Source organism: Falco rusticolus, chromosome 2 (assembly GCF_015220075.1).
Source record: "Falco rusticolus isolate bFalRus1 chromosome 2, bFalRus1.pri, whole genome shotgun sequence".
Taxonomy (NCBI): Eukaryota; Metazoa; Chordata; class Aves; order Falconiformes; family Falconidae; genus Falco; species Falco rusticolus.
The window spans coordinates 4,546,050-4,567,330 of NC_051188.1; the positions used below are offsets into that span (position 1 = coordinate 4,546,050).

At 49.3% G+C, this 21,281-nt stretch overlaps 1 protein-coding gene across 2 annotated transcripts in view; it reads right to left on the reverse strand.

Annotated features, from left to right (window-relative positions):
- The window catches only part of GAB2 (GRB2 associated binding protein 2), a 101,683-nt gene extending 85,293 nt beyond the window's left edge, over positions 1–16,390 (reverse strand). Inside the window, exon 1 of one of the 2 annotated variants that reach the window (XR_005102399.1) lies at positions 16,218–16,390. Coding sequence is in view for 1 of the 2 variants with exons in the window: in XM_037375999.1 (XP_037231896.1) it covers positions 16,218–16,289 (72 nt within the window). In the remaining variant the exon portion in view is untranslated. The remainder of the gene's footprint in view (positions 1–16,217) is intronic. The other variant, XM_037375999.1, reaches the window with a different exon arrangement.
- Positions 16,391–21,281: the final 4,891 nt, after the last annotated feature.

Here is a 21,281-nt window from a genome sequence, read left to right on the forward strand (position 1 = left end):
ACTGGAGGAAAGCATGGTGATTTCTATGCAAAATGGAAAGATCGAGCAAGGTGAAGGCTTGTCCAGCCATCTTCAGCTTAGGAGCGAACTCATACTTGCACACAACTTGAGGCAATAAACTCAATCTGCTAAGAAAAGCAGAGGCAGGCTCGATAAACTGAAAATGCCACCAGCAAACTCAAGTCCTGAGTCCCTTCTTGCTGGTCTCCCTTAAGCAAGTTAAAAAGACGACTGATTCTTAAAAACTCATTCACTTCAGCACTCTAGGACCTGCCTTTTTATGATGAAATGGTAGGACAGGACAAAAAAAAACAATCAGCCTTCATTTTTGTTTAATAAAAGCCCCCAAACCACTCAAAGGACTTGCAACTGCTGAGATAACTGTCCTGACTTCAGAGAGGACGGGTGTGGGTGGCACCTCCTTTCACGGAGGGGACGTTTATATTGGCAGCCAAGGCAGAAAGCCTCCACACAATCTAGGGAAAAGGAAAAAAACCAAACACAACCCCCCCAAAACACAGAACGAAAGAAAGAAAGAAAGAAAGAAAGAAAGAAAGAAAGAAAGAAAGAAAGAAAGAAAGAAAAAAACCCCTCACCCAGCAAATAAACAAAAGCATTCCTAATAAACTGGAAATGTCATACTACATCAGGGATCACAAGATCGAGCCCAGAAAGGTCCAAGTGGCAAGAACACGCTGTTAAAAACAGATGGGAAAAACAAGCCGGGAAAGGTTGAGACTGTGTTTCTGAACTTCTGTTCCTGACACGGGTTTTAGAGCTGGTGCTGGTGTGGCTGGGGAGACAGCGGGGTGAAATACCAGCCGCCCGCATCATCCCAGTAATCCCTGTGGAAACCTTCAAGTGGGAGGACAGAGGAAAGAGTTTCACACTAAAATCCCTAATCAACCACATTGGAAATGTAGATTTTTCCAGCTTCCCAAGCCCAGGCTCACCACATGTCAAGTCAGGTTAAAAATACTGGTTTTTTGTATCTTGGCCTTGGTTTTGTGGAGTTCTGCTTGGAACTGGGGGTTGCTCCTCGTGGCATGGCTGGGTGTTGAGGTTTGGAGGGGGGGGGGGTCTGGGATGCCCTGCATAGTGATGGCCATGTTAGCCTTTCTGTGCTCATTCCTACTCATCTTAAGATGGACTTGCAGAGATGGCTCTACTCAGTGCCATAAAACCAGGTCCTTGGCAAGCAAAATACAAGTCACACACTGGAAAAAAACAGGCTCCTGCTGACAACCCCCTAAATGTTAGGAGTTAGATGAAAAGGAGAAAGGAAGACTAAAATAAAATGGGAAGATGAGGGTACCAAAAACATGTTGCCCGCAGAGAGCTGCGGAGAAGAAACTCCCGAGCCTGCCGCCTCCAGGCTCAGCCCATCGTCCTGAAGGCGAGTGGAGATAAAGCTCCCAATGACAAACTCCTAAGATACACCAGATGGTATCAGCTATTCCTTGGGACTGTCAGAGACCTTCCAACATAACAAAATAACAGCAGTTTGTTGGGATTTTTTTTTTTTTTTGTAATGCAACACCTTCCCCCACTTCCGAGCACATGAAGATGGAGCTGGAGCCAACACAACTCTGGATGCAAGGAGTCCTGTTTGAGGTCCACACTTCCCAGGAGCTCAAACGCATTCAAGCCAAGATCTATTAGTCAGAGAAAGAGGGTCTAGCCTGGAAGATCTCAAAAACATTTGAGCTCCAAAACCTGGAAGATGTCAAAAATATTTGTAAATATTGGGGTTTGGCTCAGGTGCCTTTCTAGACAGGAGGAGTCGGGGGACACAACACTTTCTGAAGCTCAGACCAAATGTTCTTCTGAAATTTAACAAGTTCAACTGATTTCCTCTATTGTTTTACATTCCTTCATGATCTAGGATCCAGGAGATGCCTAAATATCCAAGAGCAAAGGCTGTCAGCACAGCTTTTCCAGCCCAGCAGGAAGTAGGAGATATCTTCAGGGAGAGCCTATTTTTGGAGAGCTATCCAATTCCAAACTAAGCCTTAAAACTTTTTGTTGTTATTATTCGGATTAAGACAGCAGAGTAGGAGAGCCGAGGCATTCCCACAGCAGATCACATCGCTTCTCACACTGCCTGCTTCTCAGTGGCCGAAGGGAGGTCTTTGTATGGGTGCAGGACATGGCTGGAAATCCACGGCAAAGGTCCTGGGGGGTTTTGAGGTCCTGAGCTGATACGTGGGTACCTTGACATTTGGATGCAGTTGTGTTTAAATTTAAAAAATGGGTTCTTAATTCTGCACAACTTATCTTGCATGAGGCCAGGATGGATGGACAAGACTGTTCTCCATTTTACCCAAAATATTTCAAATGAAGAACATGTGTATGACAAAGAACTGCACTACAATAGCTTTGCACATCACCCAGCACGCCTGTAGTATCAGCAGCCAAGAGCAGGACACCCCAGAATCCCACTGCTGAGGAACTTGATTACACTAAATTAATTGCATTGTGCAGTGTTGGTTTTTTTTCTTTTACAACTCCTATTTTATACTTTAAAACCCATTCAATAGCCATCCCTCAGCTTATTCCTTAAGATTAATAAGTCAAAACAGAAACACTGGGGAGTATGCAATAAAAAAAAAAAATAATAAAAAAAATACTGAAACCCCCTTGGATTAATTTAGTATCTATTAGAATCCTTAGTCACGATGGAAACTTATTTATAACCACAAACCTCCAGTAAATTATCTTAACAGCATCTAGCTGTTGCGCTGATGGCCAAAACAGCACAGTAAATTACCAGCTCACTGTACAAAATTATACACGTCGCTATTATACCATGTTTTAGTCCCAGCCTCTTGAAAGCAGAGCAAGATTTACTCTTACCACCCAGCCGAGTTCACCTACCAGCACACGTGTGCACTGCCATGTGTTTACTCCCAAAACAGAGTAAATCCACTGATTTTTGCAATGTGGCACAAACCCACTGCCAAGCCCATAACGAATGCAGCATCGGCAACAACCATTCGCGTTTTCCCCCTCCTTTCCCATGCCTGATTGACTTTCTGCTCATCAGATTTTCCTGTCTGGCAGCCGGACTGAGTTTTTAAGCAGGCTGAATTCACTCCTAACCCCATCCGACGGGTTTCAAGGCAGGGCACGTGCGAGGTGAGCTCGGCTCAGAAAACTTGGGACTTTCTCGATGCAAGACTGCAGGGGCAGAGCATGCCGGGATGCAGCTTAGAAATGGGTAAGATGAAGATGAGGATGAAGGATGTTAGCGTCTGGTTCCCTTCCTGGTTTCACTTTCTATTTATCAAGCAGGGACAGCAGAGACCCCAGAGTCCAGCAAGCAGCCTGGCAGCACGAGGGTGGAAAGGTTGGAAACGGAATGAGTGTCCAGCCTCTTGCCCCAATACTTTGCTCTGTTGGGATGTGCACGGCTAAAATAATTTGTGTTTGCAACCCACCTCGGTGCTATAATGCCAAGACCCTGTAATATTCAGAGTAGGCGAATGAGTATTAGTGAGAGAGTTGAAAGTGCAAGGACCAAAGCTTGGGGGGAAAGAAAATTAACCCAAGACCAGCCCATGCCACTGGGCTTTGGGTACAAAAGTATAAATGTGGGAAACTGGGAGCAGCAGATATGATAATATTCCAGGATATACACTGATGGGGAATGGATGTCGGAGATAAAACTTGGAGAGCACCGCAGCTGTGTTTCTGATCATGCTTTGCTGTCCCGTTTTCTAGCAAACTGGTATTTTATTTTATTTTTTTTTATAAATATATATAATTAGTCAAAACTCTCCCATGCTTTGAAGGAAACAAATCCCAGGTTTTGACCAGACCCTTCCACACTGAAAAAAAGAAGGTTAAATCTTGCCTAAATTACAGCTGATTCAGCAGTAATGCACACAACAGGGGTGAACATGTAAACTCCAAACACGTCGTTCTGGCTTCTCACCTTCACCCACAACCCGAGCTACAGTTGGTTAGTGGGAGGCTTCAGGTACAAAGAAATGCAAAGAATAGGCTTTAAAAGCGTTTCTTAATTACAAATGCAAATCTTGAAGCTTCTCATCCCCAAGTGGTACTCATCAACTCAATCCTATGTGAAATTACAAGCACGTCAGAGCAGCAGGTCCGTGCTTGACCCCACCTAGCCTTAATGACAGCATTTAACAGCATTCAGTGGATCATGACAGACTCTTCCAAGAAGCAGGATGGACAGAGAAACATCACAAAGAGAATATTTTCATCAAACACCCTAGTCAACTAAAAACTCATACAAAAAGCCTCATAAGCATCCTACGCACCACACAGGACAGAATTTGCTTTACGTTCCTTTTTCAGTTCCAACCCAGACCAATGCATGAGGTCCGGTTTCCACCTGCCCCAAGGCAAATGCTCACTTTTGACCCCACTGTGAACACCCAACAGACGCTACTGAGCACAGAGTAGTTTGCAAAGCACCCTCCACAACACCAACTCGTAAGACGCCCTGCCTTCTGCTGCACGTGAAGTGCCTTCAGTATTAAAAAAGGATGCAGACAATCTTCTTCTCTACACATGACTCCGTCTTCAAACCTTGCTCCTTGGTACACCTCCCCGTGACAGCACATGATACATCAGCCCGTCTGCACGCCAGCTGGCTGTACTGATTTGATGCTAAAAAGAGCGTATTGATTGATTCCCTGCCGAAGCCTCAGCCAAGATGTTTTGCAAGTGTTTGAGACAACGGCCTGATCCTTTCAGGACCTCCCTGGGGTTGACTCTGACGGGAGTGCAAGGCAGGAGCTCAGAATAAGGCTCTGGGAACAAGTCCGTGGGTATGGTGCTGGATCTAGCCAGTCTCGGACCAAAGCACACCGTGTTGCAGGCAGAAGCTCTCTGAAAAGGCAGGTGGAGGGAGCCCCACCACTAGGAAAGACACGTTCTCAACTGTTTGACTGGTTTAAACTTCAAAACGTCAATTTTGTTACTTTCCCATGTTTTCTTCACAGTATCGACTTCTACCATTGCATGTTACTCATGTCTCATCTCTTTTAAAAGGTGCAGATTCAGACTTGGTAGAAGGAGGCATGTTTCCCACCCATCGCACATCTGCAGCAGAGGCAGAACTTGAAGGATGCAGAAACAAAAAGATCTTACAAACTTTAACACCAGTGACCGGCTCTCCTTCTACATCTGGTGCTGAGGGATCAGAAACACCCGATCACGTCTCCCGACTACAAATGTCTCCTCTCTAAGAGGGGGTTCAGGTGGTGGGGTGGGACACCCCTCTCCTTGGTGATGTGGCTTTGGGCCACCTCCTGGGAGAAGGACCCTGGATAAGAAGTCCCACCAGCCAAGCTAAAATGCTGCCCCCACCCCCCACACAGACGACAGCCCTGCAGGCTTTTATCAGGGCGCTTTCTCATTCACTTTCTTTGGAAGGTGGCTGTCCTTTGCTGTTTCAGAGGCCTGTCACATAAAGCTTTCCCAGGCTCCTAATCACTCTCCTCACTCTCCTCCAAAGACTCTGGTGTCAGGGGTCCACCCACACACATTGCTGCAGGATAAAGTCCCGATTGCTGGCAGGAAAACTCCCCGCTCCCTGTCCTGCCTCGCTCCGCACACACAGAGGGCTCAGAGAGGGACCCAGGCAGCCAGGTCGAGCTTCAAACCTCAATCCCCAACTTCAAGGCTCAAGCAGGGGCCAGCCTGCACCATTTCCCAGCATCTCCTTCTGCTCAGCACAGCCAGGAGGACCCCATACACTCCTGGTCATTCCCTACATCCCACCTCTCCTGCCTGTCTTGGGTTTTTTGGTTGGTTTTTTTGTTGTTTTTTTTTTTTTTGGTGTGTATGTGTCTTTCTCCATTTATTTTATTTATTCCCCTCCCTCAAAGGCTCTCAGCCTGCTGCAATCACAGACCGCTCACTGTCTGCACGGCTGCCACTATGGGGAATACGAGGCCAGGCAGGAGGTAGGAGTGGGGCTCGGCCACCAGCCCTGCACCCCGCTCGCCTGCCACCCCTGCCCCGCGCCCTGACCCCCGACAATGAGCCCCTCTGTTCCCCACCGCCCCGGTGGAAGCTCCCGCCTGACGCTACGTGCGGTGGGCAGCAGCTGAAGCAGGCAGGGGAGGCAAGAGGGACGGCGAACACAAGCCTCAAGTCATCTGTTCTCCTTGGGTCAAAGTAAACGAGGTTTTCCTGGGAGCTTCCTATCTGGAGGATAGGAGGCTTCCAGGATATTAGGATATTAGGAACAACACAGACCCGGGATCAAAGGAGCTGTGTGCAGCATTGATGGTGTGGAACCAGAGCAGCTATTTTACACCAGAAGGGGTGTTTATTGTGTTTGCCCCTTCCCGTGCTGCATGGCTTTCAACACAGCTAACCCTAACCCTAACCCACCTGGAATCATCACGAGAAGGAAGGAGATCTGGGGTGCCGAGGTGGCCCCTATAGGGGTGGTGAGTGGGACTTTGCAAGAGGCAACTGAGGAGTACCAAACCCCTGAGCTGAATTACATTGCCAATCTTCCCTTTTCCAGCCGAAAGCATCCAGAGGGCAGTCAAAAAACACATGTACCCCCTGCAAGTAAACAACCACCCCCCAAAAAGATGCTTAAGTGAGTATGTGGATGAAGATCTGCAGAAGGGACTGGTAGCAATGACCAATAACCCCATTTATCATGAGTACTGACATTACGTATGAGATAAAAAAATGTAGCCAAACATAAGTATTGCTCAGTTCAACAGCAGCACACAGCACCAAACCTACAACATATGTGTGACAGCTCCTCGAAGCTGAAAATTTAGAAGACACCTCAATGTCACCAGAAAAGAGGAGGGACAGGAGGGTTTACTAGTCAGTTTTGGAAACAAGACATGATCCCCTTTGGGGCATTATGTTAAGTGGCCAAGGAGATTGTTTAGCAAGTCAACTTGCATCCTTTGGCAGCCACACGAAAGCCCACGGGGATGTTCAGAAGGTCAGCGCGGAACCCGAATGGGCAAGGCAGCAGATGTGTTCATCAGCAAAACTTAATCACTGAAAATCTACAAAATTCAGAAGACCACAAATCTTCGACTCAGAATGTTATTTCCATCTTACCATATGGATGCAGGAGCTGGAACTCTACCAAAGAGATGTCTAAATGCCTTCCAAAGCAAACGCCTTTGGAAAATACCAGGTTTAAATGGAACAAGATGCATAACAAGTACTAAGATGCTATTAGGACAGCATCTTAGATCCAGGAGACATGATGGAAATATTTTAGACTTGTCCAAAAGGCACTGGGAAGCAAAAGAAATAATAAATAATTAAAAATAAAAACAAACCCCAAAACCAACCAGAAGATATTTCTGTCAGTAGATTACAGGAAAAAGAGACAGAACACACAGTATTTAAAAATTCAGAGGCCGTGTGAAGAAGAGCCCAGAGCAAGCAGAGATGGAAAAGCTTTCTGAGCAACGGAAAGGAAGAAGCAATCTGAATACTTAATACAGAAATGTCTAAGAGCTGTTCTCAACCGGTCCTGCCTCAAAGCCAGACTTAAAACTATAAATAAAAATGTCCCATTTCTGGCTCAAGAGTGAACCTCCTGTCCTGAAGAGGCATCATTTTGGGGTGAGAATATTCACATTTGGATGGAGAAGTTCATTTCTAGGTATTAGCGTAATGCAGACAACCAGACTGATGCAAGATTTCCCAGATCCTGACCTTCTCCAGGAAAACTGCGCAAGAGCTCAGAAAAAAAAAAAAAAAAAAAAGGGGACTGAATACGAAAAGACAAATCCAGAGATGAAATCCTTCCCCCCTGCCCCTCCCCAGGGTTGCTGGCACCAAATTATTCCAGATTCATTGGAGAAACAGGCACCGCTGGCTATCTCACACAGCAAGAAACATATGCTCCCAGCACTCATATTTTCCTTCCATTCTTTAAAGGCACAGCTTGCAGGCTAAAGATGCCTGTGAGCTTTTTGTTGTTGTTTTGACCTAAGCTGATTTTTATTTTTTTTTAAATACAACAGGTATTTAAGTTGCGGTATGGCTAGATATGATTGATGACCCAGGTCTGACTGCACTGTGCAGGTCTGCATGCTGACCTTGAGGAATCCCTCTTTGTACACGCTAAAAGGAGGCTGTTGCAGGCGTGCCTTAGGTGCAAGCGCCTCTGCCTGGAGGCGGGCACATGGTCTGGATTTCTTCTTAAGGTCTCCGGTCTGCTCTCGGTGATTCCACATGCTGAATGTTTGCTTTTTCTGTTGCTAATCCTGAATCAGAAAGAAGAGGGATGCTCTACACTGTGCATCTATACAGCCTCCTGCCATTCACTGCCAATTTGCTGCTGGTTTAACCCGTGATAACCAAAAAGCCGGGTTCACTCAGCGACAAAGCGTTCAGGTGCTGATTCAATTTCTCCAGGTTTAGACTGAAAAAGCCTAAGGAGGAGCAAACCCACTTGTCCCTCTGCGAGAGCGAGACCTGCACCACTTCGCACCAGCGTTTCCAGGCCAGCAGCTCTGAAAGCTTTTACCTAAAAGCATCCAGCCACAGCGGGATATTAACACAGTGGTGCACAAGAGTGGGAAACCAGTGATTTCTAACACGGATAACTTCTCAGCTGGGATGAGAGACTGGGAAAGGCAAACAGAAACCCAGCCCAGCCTTTCTCTGCTCAGCTCCTTCCAAGCCCACAGGACTGCGTGCTGGGGAAGGGCCAGAAATAAAGCACAGAGATCATCTGATGGACAAACAAGAATGAGTTTTTTTCTGTTCTCAACCTATTTTCGTTATTTAAACAGCATTACAGCAGCCAGCGCTAGACTGTAGAGACACCAAATGAAACTTCGGAGGGCAGGTCTGCCCCTAGCTTATTCGTCTGCATGAGGAATGCTACTGTAGGTGCTGTGCAGTGACCCACAGCAGAGATCCAGGATGTTCCAGCAGACTTTCTGGATGCTTCGCAGCTTTGGGAGCCTCTCCAGAGCCAGGCGCCCCAGCTGGTGGCATGGGCCAGGCTCTCAACAGCCCCAGTGGCAGGGCCAGGCTTCCCGCTTGCAGCTCTGGATGAGGAAATCACAACAGCTTGTATTTACACGATGCCCTTCGACCAAACGACATGCCTAGGTGTGCCGCAATTAAAATTCCATAAAATTACCCAGTCAAAGGACAGTGTGGGATAATAAATGTTTGTATATTGTTGATGCTGAGCTTCACCTGCTTTTGCCCAAATTTTTAGCAGGACAGGTTTTTCCCTTGGAGAAGGGCTGAGAGGTGAAGTACAGGCTGTGCAGAACAGCAGCGACAGCGGTTCAGAAACCTCTTTCAGTCCTATCGCTGCTCTCTGTGCATCCTGAAGTAAATCAAAGTCTCTCTTCTTCATTTCTCCCACCTCCTGAGCCAGGGATAAACACACTTCAGCACCACTGTTAGGTGCTGTAAGATCCACCTAAACTTTATGATAGGGAAGTGAGACTTTATAAAGACTTGAAAGCAGTACTGAGGGGAAGGGCAGTTGATATTAAAAGCAGTAATTTCCAAATCCTTTGGCTCAACTCATCTCGGAGAGCCCCCAGATGACCTTGGCACCCTTGCCATCTAAATCCCTGCCAGAAGTGCTTCTGTGGACCACCTGCAATCCCCTTCTGTGGCTTCACGCATCCCCCGCAGCCTGCGAGTGGCTCAGAACCCCCCGGCTCAGGTAGAAGCGATAAAGCCAAGCTGAGCTCCCAGCTGTGGGAATGACCCTGAACGCAAGGGCAGCCAAACCGCTGATTCGCTCTGTGCCTCAGCATCCCCATCTGACCAGATCCTTTAGGGCAGATGTGGTCCTGCCAAACACCCAGAGCATTGAGCCCCAATCCCAGTTGCCTCAGCTGCTACTGTAATCCAAATAAATAATATTTGCTCTGCCTTTGAGTCACTGCTATAAATTATGTGCTTCTGGTAAACACTGTTACATCACCTCTTGCGTCTGACACTCACTAAAAGAAAATGAGAAAAAAACTGCAACACCAAAGGGTTTCAGTATCATTTCTGCTCTCTTCCAAAGAGAAATGAAGCCGGCTTCCTCTTACACTTTCCTTAAGTATTGTTTGCCTGTCTTCAGTTCAAGCTGTGCTTTGCCACCACCAATCTTTTACATCCACTGTGGACTTTACCAGGACCATCGGCCAGCTCTGAGGTCATGACAGCCAGATGAAGATTCACACAAGCTGTCTTAGCAAAGCCAAAGCACCAGGAAAATACACCGGCTTCACTCCCCACACCACACGCGGATTCCTCACCTCTACCGGCATGTCTACCTTGATCGATGCAATGCCTCGGGAAGACACGCTGGTTAGCCCTGACCAAACCAGTTTGAGTTTCAGCAGCTCTTTGCTGCACTAGCACAGCACTTCTCCCAGATCGCTTGCGTTGGCAGAGAACAAACGGAGACCATTCCCCTGCACAGGGAGCTGGGCTAAAGCAGCTGTATCGCTTCCTAGATTGGCGGCTCTGCACTGCGCTGTGCCACAGAGGTATCGGAAATGTTGGGCTGGAGGCAGCTCGGGAGGTCTCTAGTCCGACCTTGCATTTGAGGTGTGCCTAGATCAGGTCAGCCGGGATGTTCTCACCTCAAGTCTTGAAAACCTCCAAAGACTGAGACCTTGCAGCCTCTATGGGAAGCTGTTCCCCTATACCACGATCCTCTCACTGGAGGAGTTTACCTCTTACTGTGGTTGTTATCCCTTGTTTTGTCACCTGCTACAGCCAAGAAGAGTTTTGACTCCATCATCCCCATAATCACTCCTCAAATAGCTGCAAGTTATTAGATCAAGTGCATCATGATGCCAATATACCACCATCTGACTGTTGCCAGAAAATGTTACAGTGGGCAAAGGAACACAGCCCCGCATTCAAACAAAACGGCCCCAAGAGCAGGTTGCAGGGAAGAGGTCGTGTGTTTTGACTCATCAGTAATGATGCAGCAGAGAAGCAAGTTATGGAGCGTGACCTTTGTGCAGCATTGCACAAGAGAGGTGGTGTTGCAGGAGGGCTGGCAGGCAACTGCCCTTGCAAGTGAAATGCACCCCCTGACCTGCAAAACCTTCTCTGGTGGAGCAAGTGTTCATCCCTCCTCTGAATCACCCAACAGATGACAACAGCTAAAATGCTTGATGGTCTTTCAGAGTTAAGCCTGGAGATTACATGGGAGGAGCAGGGTGCAGCAAGGCAGCTTGACAGCTGGAATAAGATGCTAAGTCATGGAGCTCAGCACTGTCAAAACCTTCTACAAAGAATTTGTTTGCACTGGGTCAGAGGACTTCCCTGAGTCCCATCAGCAGGTGATGTGATTTGTGCCCCAACGCCTCTTTGCTAGCCCTCCCTAAGTTCAGGCTCAAAATCCACAAATTCACCTAAACCAGCACGGGAAGGGACTTCTGGAGAATTCATCACATTTATTCCACTGCCCCAAAGCAGGATCAGCTCTCCTGAAGTGCAGCTGGGCCAGCCTGCTCTTTGAAACTTCCACCGATGGAGACTCCGAGCCCACCCCAAACCATCTGTTCCACTACTCCATCGCTCTGGCAATCAGAGGTTAGGAAGTTTTTTCCTAACACTTGCTTCCCCTGCTGCAGCTCGAGCTCAGCACTTCTTGGCCTCCCACCGCTGGCCACGGAGAACAGTTTACTCCCTTCCCCTTCGTGGCCACCTCAGACATACTCAAGGCCTGTTATTTCTCCTTTCAGCCACCTCCTCCCTAGACTAAGCAATCTCATTCCCTTCAGCCTTTCCTTGTTTTCCAAGTTTCTGCTCATTCTTTGGTGCTTTTCTCTGGAGTCTCTGCAGCCGCTTCCTATTTTTGGTACAGGGGAGCATCCTGAACCAGGCATGGCACAGCTGAACATGACAGCAACCCATTAAAACCCCGAAGAGAGAACAAGGAGGAGGGAAAAAAGGAGATTGCTTTTATTTTGCTGCAGAATTAAAGGGATGACCTTTCTTCTCCCTGTTGTAAAATTTCATCCCGATGAGCGCTGTGCCAAAGGTGCTACCTCCCACCATTTGAGCAGTTCAAGATCTCTGCTCCGGTGGTCCGGCTTCAGTCCACATCCTACATTTAACAAGGACATCCTCGCTATGCATCTTCAGGTGGGATATGAAAGTCAAAAGAAGCCGTTCACCGGGGAGCTACCCCTAGGAATTGGGCTGCGATCAGTAAATCGGCCCGTTACACGCCGCCCCCCCCCCCCCCCCAACCTCTTCTGCTGCCCCCATCGAAGGGGAGCAGGTCTTCTGATGACCTTGATGAAACTGCTTCTGCTCAATGTAAAAACGACCACCGACACACAAAACCAGACTCAACTCTCCCCCCAGTTAAACCCGTGGGTGTGGGGGGAAGCACTAAAGGGTTGTAAAACCGGTACAAGACCAGACGCTTTTCTTTCAGTCAGAATTGCAGACACACATCTCGGCCAGACAGAAAAAACCTCCGGCTTCACTGCACATAAATGAACAGGCAAAGCACACTGATTTAATGATAGGAAGCTCAGAGCTGCTCTACAACGACAGCAGTTATTTTTGACATTGCTTTTCTGCCAGAGACCCCATCCCTGAACCCCGTCATGCCGGGCAGCGGGTACACACGAAACACCGCTCTCAACCCACGTCTAACTCGGGAGACAACAGACAGGCACGTCCAAGCGGGAGAGCACCAGGAGACAGTGAGTCAGTGCAGACCGGCACAACATGCACTGGTCTCGGCTCATCGGTCACACAACTAAAGCCAAGGGTTTTGTTTAGGGATTGGGGATTTTTTTGTTGGTTTTTTATTTTCTTTCTTTCTTTCTTTTTTTTTTTTTTTTTCCATGGGTGTTCTAAGGAGGAGCCAGGAGGAGAATTAAAGGACAGCTCTGTGCTTTCTGGCTGCATACAAGGAGACCTTTCCATGCATGAAAGTCAGAAGGGGAGAAGGTGGGGACAGACCTTTTAGTAGGGCCTGTGGCAATAGGACAAGAGGTAATGGTTTTAAACTGAAAGAGGGGAGATATACATTAGATAGAAAGAAAAAATGTTTTATGCTGACGGTGGTGAGACACTGACACAGGCTGCCCAGAGAGGTGGTAGATGCCCCATCCCTGGGAACACTCAAGGTCAGGCTGGACGGGGCTCTGAGCAACCTGGTCTGGTTGATGATGTCCCTGCCTGTGGCAGGGGGGTTGGACTAGATGACCTGTAAATGTCCCTTCCAGCCCAAACTGTTCTATGATTCTCTGAAGGTACAAAAGTGTTTGTCTGAAAACATAATGAAACAAGCAGATGATGGAGCTTAGCGTCCCAAGCAGAGTGAAGGTGGAAGGTGGTATTTTGGTATCTCCATTACTATTGACCTTCAAGGATTTGGTTACCTTCTTTTAATACTACGGTAGCATCTATAGCACTCATGAGAGATCATGGCCAAACCGTCTATGATCTACATGACTCCCTGTCCCAAACTACGAGGCACAAGAGAGGTATAATGCCTTGAAGCAGTCATTGTCTGAGGCATCTGAATGTCCCCCAATGGAAGAGAAACTCCCACCCCCAATATTTCCCAGAGCACTGTACAAAGAGGTCCTACATAAAATATCCCACGATCTCACATGAACGCGATCCTCTGAAGTGAAACCAAGCAGGTACAGCTGTAAATGCCGATTAACGCTGCGTGGATCAGGTGTGGAGAAGAGTCCCCTTCCCCAACCAGTCTGGATGGAAGCTAGAGAGAAAATCTAGCACTTTCCTCTCTTGCCAAAGATCTCCTTGAAAAGTAAAACCAAAACAAAACCAGGCTTATAAAAGCACAACGCTTCAAGGCCAGCATCAGCAACACACCCATGTGCAGACCATGTACATTTGAAATGCACTCGCCAAAGAAAAAATAAATCTATCATCTACCATGTGTCCATACAGCCAGAGCAGGAACTTCAAACCCGATTAGCAGCATCCTGCAGCCTGAGATTCCTCCTTTGAGGTCTCAAAGCAGAATATAAACTGAAGGCATAAGGAAAGCGGCAAAGCCAGCGACTCAGCGCCTTCCCTTTTGAGTTCATACAACAGCCGGCGTAACACCGTGGCGGCTGAAAACTCGCCTTTTGTGCATGATAAGCAAAGTCCAGCCTTGTAGGTTTGTTGTAGATGAAGGGAGGTTTTATGGGAGCAAAGCCATCAGCCTCAGGCTCTACCACATCTAGCTGCTTTGAACTGCTATGGAAGAGAACTCGATCACACACCAACACCCCGACTGCATGCCACAGCTATAGGAATACCAATACATTAATAATATTGCATTAAAAAGCAAGGAGATGGGGCATCACCGAGCGAGACACAGTCCAGCATTTCCAAATTCAGGCACTGATGCAGGAAGCCAGCACAACTTGTGTGATTGGAAGGGAAGTCCCACTGACCACAAGTGCCAGGACCGCTCTGGCGCGGAGATCCCCTCGAGTGCCATCTGCCAAGCATCGCTTCCTGCCCCGCGGAGGCTGCGTGGGATGGCTGGGCACATCTCAGCACCGCCGCGTTTCCTCTGGGGGGAACGAGGATGTTTTGAAAGCATAGGTGGCTTGCAAAGCACTTTGGGATGTGTCTGGATGAAAAGCACTCTTATGCACATCGATAATTAGCGCTAACCGCTGGTGTGTCACACCCTCATGTAGAGCATTTAGCAGATTTATTCAGCTCTTGCTGGAATGCCAGAGCACAAGCTGGATATTCAGAAGGCGATGTGAGCGCCCTTTCACGGGGCAGATGCTGGGGAGCTAATGATGTTTGATGAGTTAAGGCCACTGGTGACTCAGGATCAGCAATTAGTTGATTTCTGCGGGAGGAAGGTGCTTTGCTCCATTAAGCTAAAAGCATCCTCCACAGTTCAGCATGCACAAAGTCATTCTGTCCATCTCCCACAAAGCCTGCCTACATACATTAGGGGCTTGATATTTCCCAGGTAAACACCCGGTTTTACCTTTGTCTCAGTACATTTGGGGGGGGACAGGGAGCAAAAGAACCGGATTCCCTCGCAGCTCCATCCCACAGCCCCACACCAACCCGATCCTCCATCAAAAGGGATCAGGCACAAAAGGAAAGGATTGCAAAGAGTGACCGGGCACGCAGTCTAATGTAAAGGGATGTGGCACCGCTGATGTCTACGGGGTTGCACTCATTTTGGACAAAGCTAATAACACCAGATCACAAACCAGACACCCCTCCAGCCCTGCCCTATCACCTGCGATACGGGACTACAGACACCCACCTCCCTCTCCAGGGTAGGCAGCGATGCTTCCATGAATCAATAACAGGCACCGGGCGGACACCAGCTGCACTTGTTCCGCCTGCCATTCCCAAAACACACGCGGGCAAAAGCAATGGGACCAAAGGACGACCTGGCTGGTGGCCCCCCAGGGAGGGAGAGCATCCAGCTCTCTCCTAGAGCCTGTGTCCCTGCCAGCCAAAGCCTGGCAGAGGCTGGTCATGGAGTCGGGGAGCAGGACCCCGGCTTCAACTCTGGGAGCGATGTGCCGAGTCATAGGATGGCAGCTCGGCGTAGCCACCTTTCTGAGCGCTATCGCTCGTGGCGGCCGGCAAGACCGTCAGGCGGAGGGCGCAAAGAACAGTTATTTCTTTCAATGCGCGGGGAATGTGGCAGAGCTGGCATTTGGACCCTCTTTTTACAACTTCTTTGAAGTGTTTGATCTCAGCCGCTAATGGCACAAAAGGCCATCGGAGCGCTGCTGGTGCGAGCTTCAAAGGGTTGGAACGTTAAATGATTAATAGGAACCGTGCATGGGGAGGGGGAGAGCCACCGTTACGGGGGTGTTGGGGGGGGGGGTGTCCAAGGTGTATCGTTACCTTTACTCTTTGGGACAAAGGTATTGCCAAGCTCCCCTACAGCACAGGACTAGAGCCAAGGGGGGGTGACAGCAGCGGGTCCCGGGCCCCAGCCACGGCGGGGCGCCCACGCGCGGCCACCCGGGGCCGTCACCCCGCTGCCCTGGGGCAAAGGTGGGGGTATCGGAGATGCTGCCCCCCACGCCTCCCCCAGCAGCGGGGAGCCACGACCACCCCCACCCCCCCCCCGGCAAGGGACACCCCGCGCTCCGCCGAGCCTCCGCGGCGGCAGGTGCACCCGGGCGGGCGGCGGCCACCGGGGGCAAGGACCCGGGGGTTGGGGGTGGGGTGGGGGGCACGACACCGAGTAGCGATGAAGATGAGGGTGGGCTGAGACTTACGTATCTCCGTAACTTCTTCTCCGGCGGTGACTTTCGGAGCCAGCCCGAGCACACCACCTCCCCGCCGCTCATCGCGGCAGCCGGGCGCGCCGCCGGGCGCTGCCTCCCGGCGCTCAGCGCCGGCAGCGCCGGCCCATGGAGGGCGGTGGGTGGGTGGGTGAGTGGGTGGGTGGATGGATGGATAGATGGGGGGGGGGGGGCGACGAGCACCTCCCCCCGCCGCCGCCGCCGCTCGGCTGCGAGCGGGGAAGCAGGAAACTGGCTGGGTCCCCGGCTCACCACGCCTCCCGCCCGGCCCGGCGCCCCGCCAGCCTGCTTTAAAGATACAAACCCCGTGGGGAGGGGGGGCTGCCCGGCCCCCCAGACCCCCCCGCCGGCCGGGAGGGGTTGCCTCCCCTGCCTCCCCCGCGCCGCACTCGCACAGTACCTATACAGAAACTTTATCCGTACCGCAGCAGGTGATCTCCTGCAGCGCTGCCTTCCTAAAAAAGTGCAACCCCCCCAACGCCTCCACTGTCCGATTTTGATCACCCCAACCCCCCCCAAGGACCCTTCCCCTGTCTTGACGGAAAAAGGCATTGTCACCCCCGAAAGGACAGGCTGCTCAGGGGCTCGGGCAGGAGATGAAGGTGCCATAGGAAAACAAAGAGCTTGAGCAAGAAACAGGGAAACCAGCGACAGCAAAAACCCTCCTGGAGGAAAGAAAGGGGGTGGGGGGGAAGAAAAAAAATATTTGCGGGGAATCGATAAAAGCTTCATATTTTATTATTGATTTTTAAATAATGGAGCAGTGCCCACTGAAAAACGATTTGACTGCCAGTGGAGTCTCATACAGACAAGCCAGGTTTTGTATTACAGTATATCATACCCTGGCTGAGATTAACTCTCTTTTTCCAGATCTAGAAACGCTGTACATTTAAGTCTGATCCTCTCCCCAGCTCAGGCAGCAACAAAAAACTACCCTCAACAGCCCTATGAGTAGGATTGTGCTTTAACCCTCCTCTTGCTGCATCCTTAAAAGCAGAAACCTGGGCACAGCGACCATAAAAGCCGAGTCCTCCTTGCCCACGACACGCTCACGCTGCCCGCTTGTTAGGAAAATACAGCTCGGGGTTGTTTGCTGGGGATGGATTTCTAAGACTGCCTCTATATGGCAGCTCTACCCCAAACCTGCTTGGGCACATTCAGTCATCCCTGCCTCAGCTTCCCTGCCTGTCCAGCCTCCGCAGGCAGGGACGGTCCCTCCTTACGTGTTCTTGCCCTAGCTGGTGCAATAACAACTCCATGCTGGCTGGCTGCTCTACTGTATGTCGAACAACACCACCATATAATGCCGCTTGCACGGGGATCTTGCCTCACTTCAGAGCAGTAATTACAACTCACAGTGCCCCTGGGAGGGAGGCACGACACCTCTTTGGAAGATTGGGACAGCACAGTTAAGCAATACGTTGTTTATCAGATTTGTGAATACCTGAAGGAGGGGAATAACCCCCTGAAGAACAAGTATGTCACTTGCTAGGAACGTGTTTTCTCAACAGCTTTATTCTTCTTTCTCCACCAGTGAAACGCAAAGGCTAAAAATGAAGATTTTGCTGCTTTTTTGCTGCCCAAAGGAACGGCTTAATCTTATTAAAGCGCTGGGCAATCTCGGCACAGATGCCAGCTATGGTTAGATCCGCTTGCCCATCTCTGCCAACGCGGCATGCACGATGGAGCCAAGAGCAGGGGAGGACGAAGAGACCAGTTCTGCGCTGGCATCAGCCAGCATTGCCTTATTCAGTGCACTGGAGCTGTATCAATTTACGCTGCATGGCAGCAAGAGTCTCGCCCGCAGACTCTCCTGGATTAGAGGCACTTTGCACATTCACAGGGAAAACCGAGTCCTGGTGACCTGCCCTTAAGAGAAATCCCAAGCAATCTCAGGCAAGCCAGTGACCTACTGGGGATTTATAAAGACGCAATGGAGAGCAGATGATCGTGATTAATACGCAGGTATTAATGCAAAGTGCAAAGCCACTCCATGGTGTATACTAACGACTCACAGGTTAGGAATTCGCTCATACTAACACCAATGCAAAGTGGTATGAGTTCGACAATCAGTTGCAGAGAACCCCGTCTGCATTTTTATGTTAACAACTTCCACCACGTGGAGTTGGAACACTTCATTTGGGCAATGGATGTTTAAAGAAATGCTCCATAATTATCATCGTGTGAATTGGAATGAATTATTCTACGTGTTCTGTGACAGCCTTTGGTTTATTACACCGCTCCCTTGCTGTCCTACCCTTTCACTCCGCTCATCCCCCATTCTGGATTACATTTACTGACTTGGTTTATCAAAAGATATTTCTGAACGGTATCCAAAACACGAAGTACCCCTGGGACTTCTGGATGGGAAATGAGTTGCATTTTTTCTGTACGCTTAAATATGCTGCCATCTCAAGTGTGAAATACAAGCTTTACACAGAAAAACGCTCAAAACAAAGATGCTCCACGTGAACGTGCCTCCCTAATTCCACCGTGGCTGTAATGCAAAGTGGGAACAGCAAGTTAATTCTGGCATCGGGCTGCCAGATTACATATGATCCAATGCATGCAATGTTACAATGCCTTACAATGCTGGCCCTACTTAAAGCATTTGGCCAGGAAGGCAAATATTACCCCCAATGCCTCTAGGAATTAAAGACGATGTATGTCATGAACGTGGCTCTGATTTGGCAGCGCTTGTGCGTTCGTAACAGTTTTACCAACTTCAAGCTGTTCCTCCAACCGGCGGCGGAGGCTGAACTTAGGCTGGCCCCAGCTGACTGCGTACATCTCCGGAGTCTGAGCTAACAGCCAGCAGCCTTGGTGGAAAACTGTGAAAACCACATCCCCGGCTTGGAAAAATGCAGTGAGGGAATTATATGAAGCCATTGAGAATCTGTCTCTGCCAGCAGGAGCAGCTGAAGGAGGAACAGCAGAATTAGCAGGCATGGCAAGGGAGAAGTTAAGAGATGCCATGTAAGAAATCATATTCCCCGTAAAAGGGTAGGGCTGAAAGAGAAACATTTTTCCAAGACAAAGCCCTTGTGCGGCGTGTTGAATGTGCCGGGGGGCACGACACGGTTACACTTTCTCCCGCAGAAACCTCCGGGTTTTTTCACTGCAACCTTCAGCGCGCTTCCTCGTTCCTGTCTGAAACCGAAATCTATGAAAAATCAGAACTTCGAAGAAAGAAACCACAACACCCACCGCTTCTCCTGCCTGCTCGTTATTTAAATGGGCTGTGCCATCTACTGGCACGAGGGAAAGCTGCAGGCAGAGCCATTCCCCTCCTCGCTCCGCGTCGCTGGTGGAGTAGTAGAGATGGATGGAGACTCAGGGCATTTCCTGGGGATTAGGGACCAGCTGGCTGAAATGCTTTGGGCTGCTTACCCCAGCCAGCCACTAATCCCTTGGAAATGCCCTATACTGAGGTTAATATAAACCAAAACGGGCGGGGGGCGCGGGGGAAAGACGTTAAAAAATCTGCTCTGCTGCTTGGTGCTACGTGCCTGCTTTTCAATTCTGAGCGAATGCTCGGTCTCGTGAGATCCAGCTCCACAACAATACGACTTGACTTTATCTTCACGCAACAGTTCCTGCAGCAGAGCTAGATGGAAGCAGCTTATTTTATTTCATCAAGAATTTTCAAGTTAGAAAAAAAATAATAATCACCTCTTTCAAGAACCCGAGCCTTTTCAAGCTTTACACCCTCCGTAAGAGCAGAGCAAGCTCCCCAGAACAACTGCAATCAAAGCCAAACCACAAGACTCCTTTCCTTTGCGTGAAAGACAGCAGCTCCAGCAGCACTGGCTGCTTTCCATGAGCCGGGGGAATAGTGGCACAGGATGCTTTGATCAGATAATGAGACAGTTTGAAGCATCATCACTACAGCATTCTGTCAAAGACATGGGCATCAGAGCTTGGATGCCCTAATAGGGGCTCAAAAAAGAGAGCAGGGAAGACATGACTCGCAGGTCGGCGGTGTTCAAGGGGCACATGTTCCCTTGGACTTGATGGTCCAGTTGTGAGTGGTGGTGATGGGGAAACAATGGATTAAACCTACTTTGCCCCCTCCCTGTTGGAGATCCTGGCAAGACCTGGCACATCCGATCCAGAATGGATGCAGACCACCGGGCAGCACGGAGAGGGAGCTGGGTGGTGTCTGTAGATGCAGCCACAGGGCACTTCCAGTCCTTGCACTTGAAGGCAATCAAACGGATTTTCCTATTCAGGAACCACAGTCCAAGCTGAAGCCCAGTCCTGCTTCCTTCAGAAACTGGACAGTTAGAAATAACTTTGCCTGGAGCTGAGCTGGGACAGAATGCTACTGATACATTTCTCAGGTTTGGGGTCCAGGTAGAGCTTCTTTATGGCTGGTCCTTCCTGTAGGATGGATGAGTTCCTCATGCAGACTCTCCTGCCTGGATCTGGCTAAGTTTTTGGCAGCTATGTTTTCCCTTTTTTCTCCCGCTTATGCTGTTTCCACCATGGAAGAGAAGGAAAACGGGAGTTTTCCCTTTTTTTTTTTTTCTCACCTTCTCAAGACAGAAAACCATTGTAGCATTGCTTCGTGGAAAGAGCACCAGGCAATGCTCCAGACAGAGATGCTATTCTGATTTAAGCATAAAGGCCATTCATCCTAGTTTTTTCCTGAGGAGGCCAGAAGCTCTGTATGGAAAGGAAAGGATTCCCTCTACGGACACTACTTGGCACAATGGGGCTTTGACTGCAGCTGGGCCCAGGGCAAGCAACCATAAAACAAATGATAATAAAACAAGCAGGGAGAAATCTTTGCCGGGCTCCCCTGCCTCTTTGCCCGACCCTGGTATACTCTCACATCCTTAGGCATTACTTCAAGAGCAGATGGTGCTCTGTGGTAGAGCAAACGAGCAATTATCCTCCTGACACCCCGCAAGGCCTCCCCACATGCGATAGCAAGAAGTTACTTCACCCCAAGCTAAGAGCTGTTGTCTGGGTTTTCAGCATAATTGGATGTAATCAAGTTTAATTTGGTTGGTGCAGTAACTCTGAAGACTT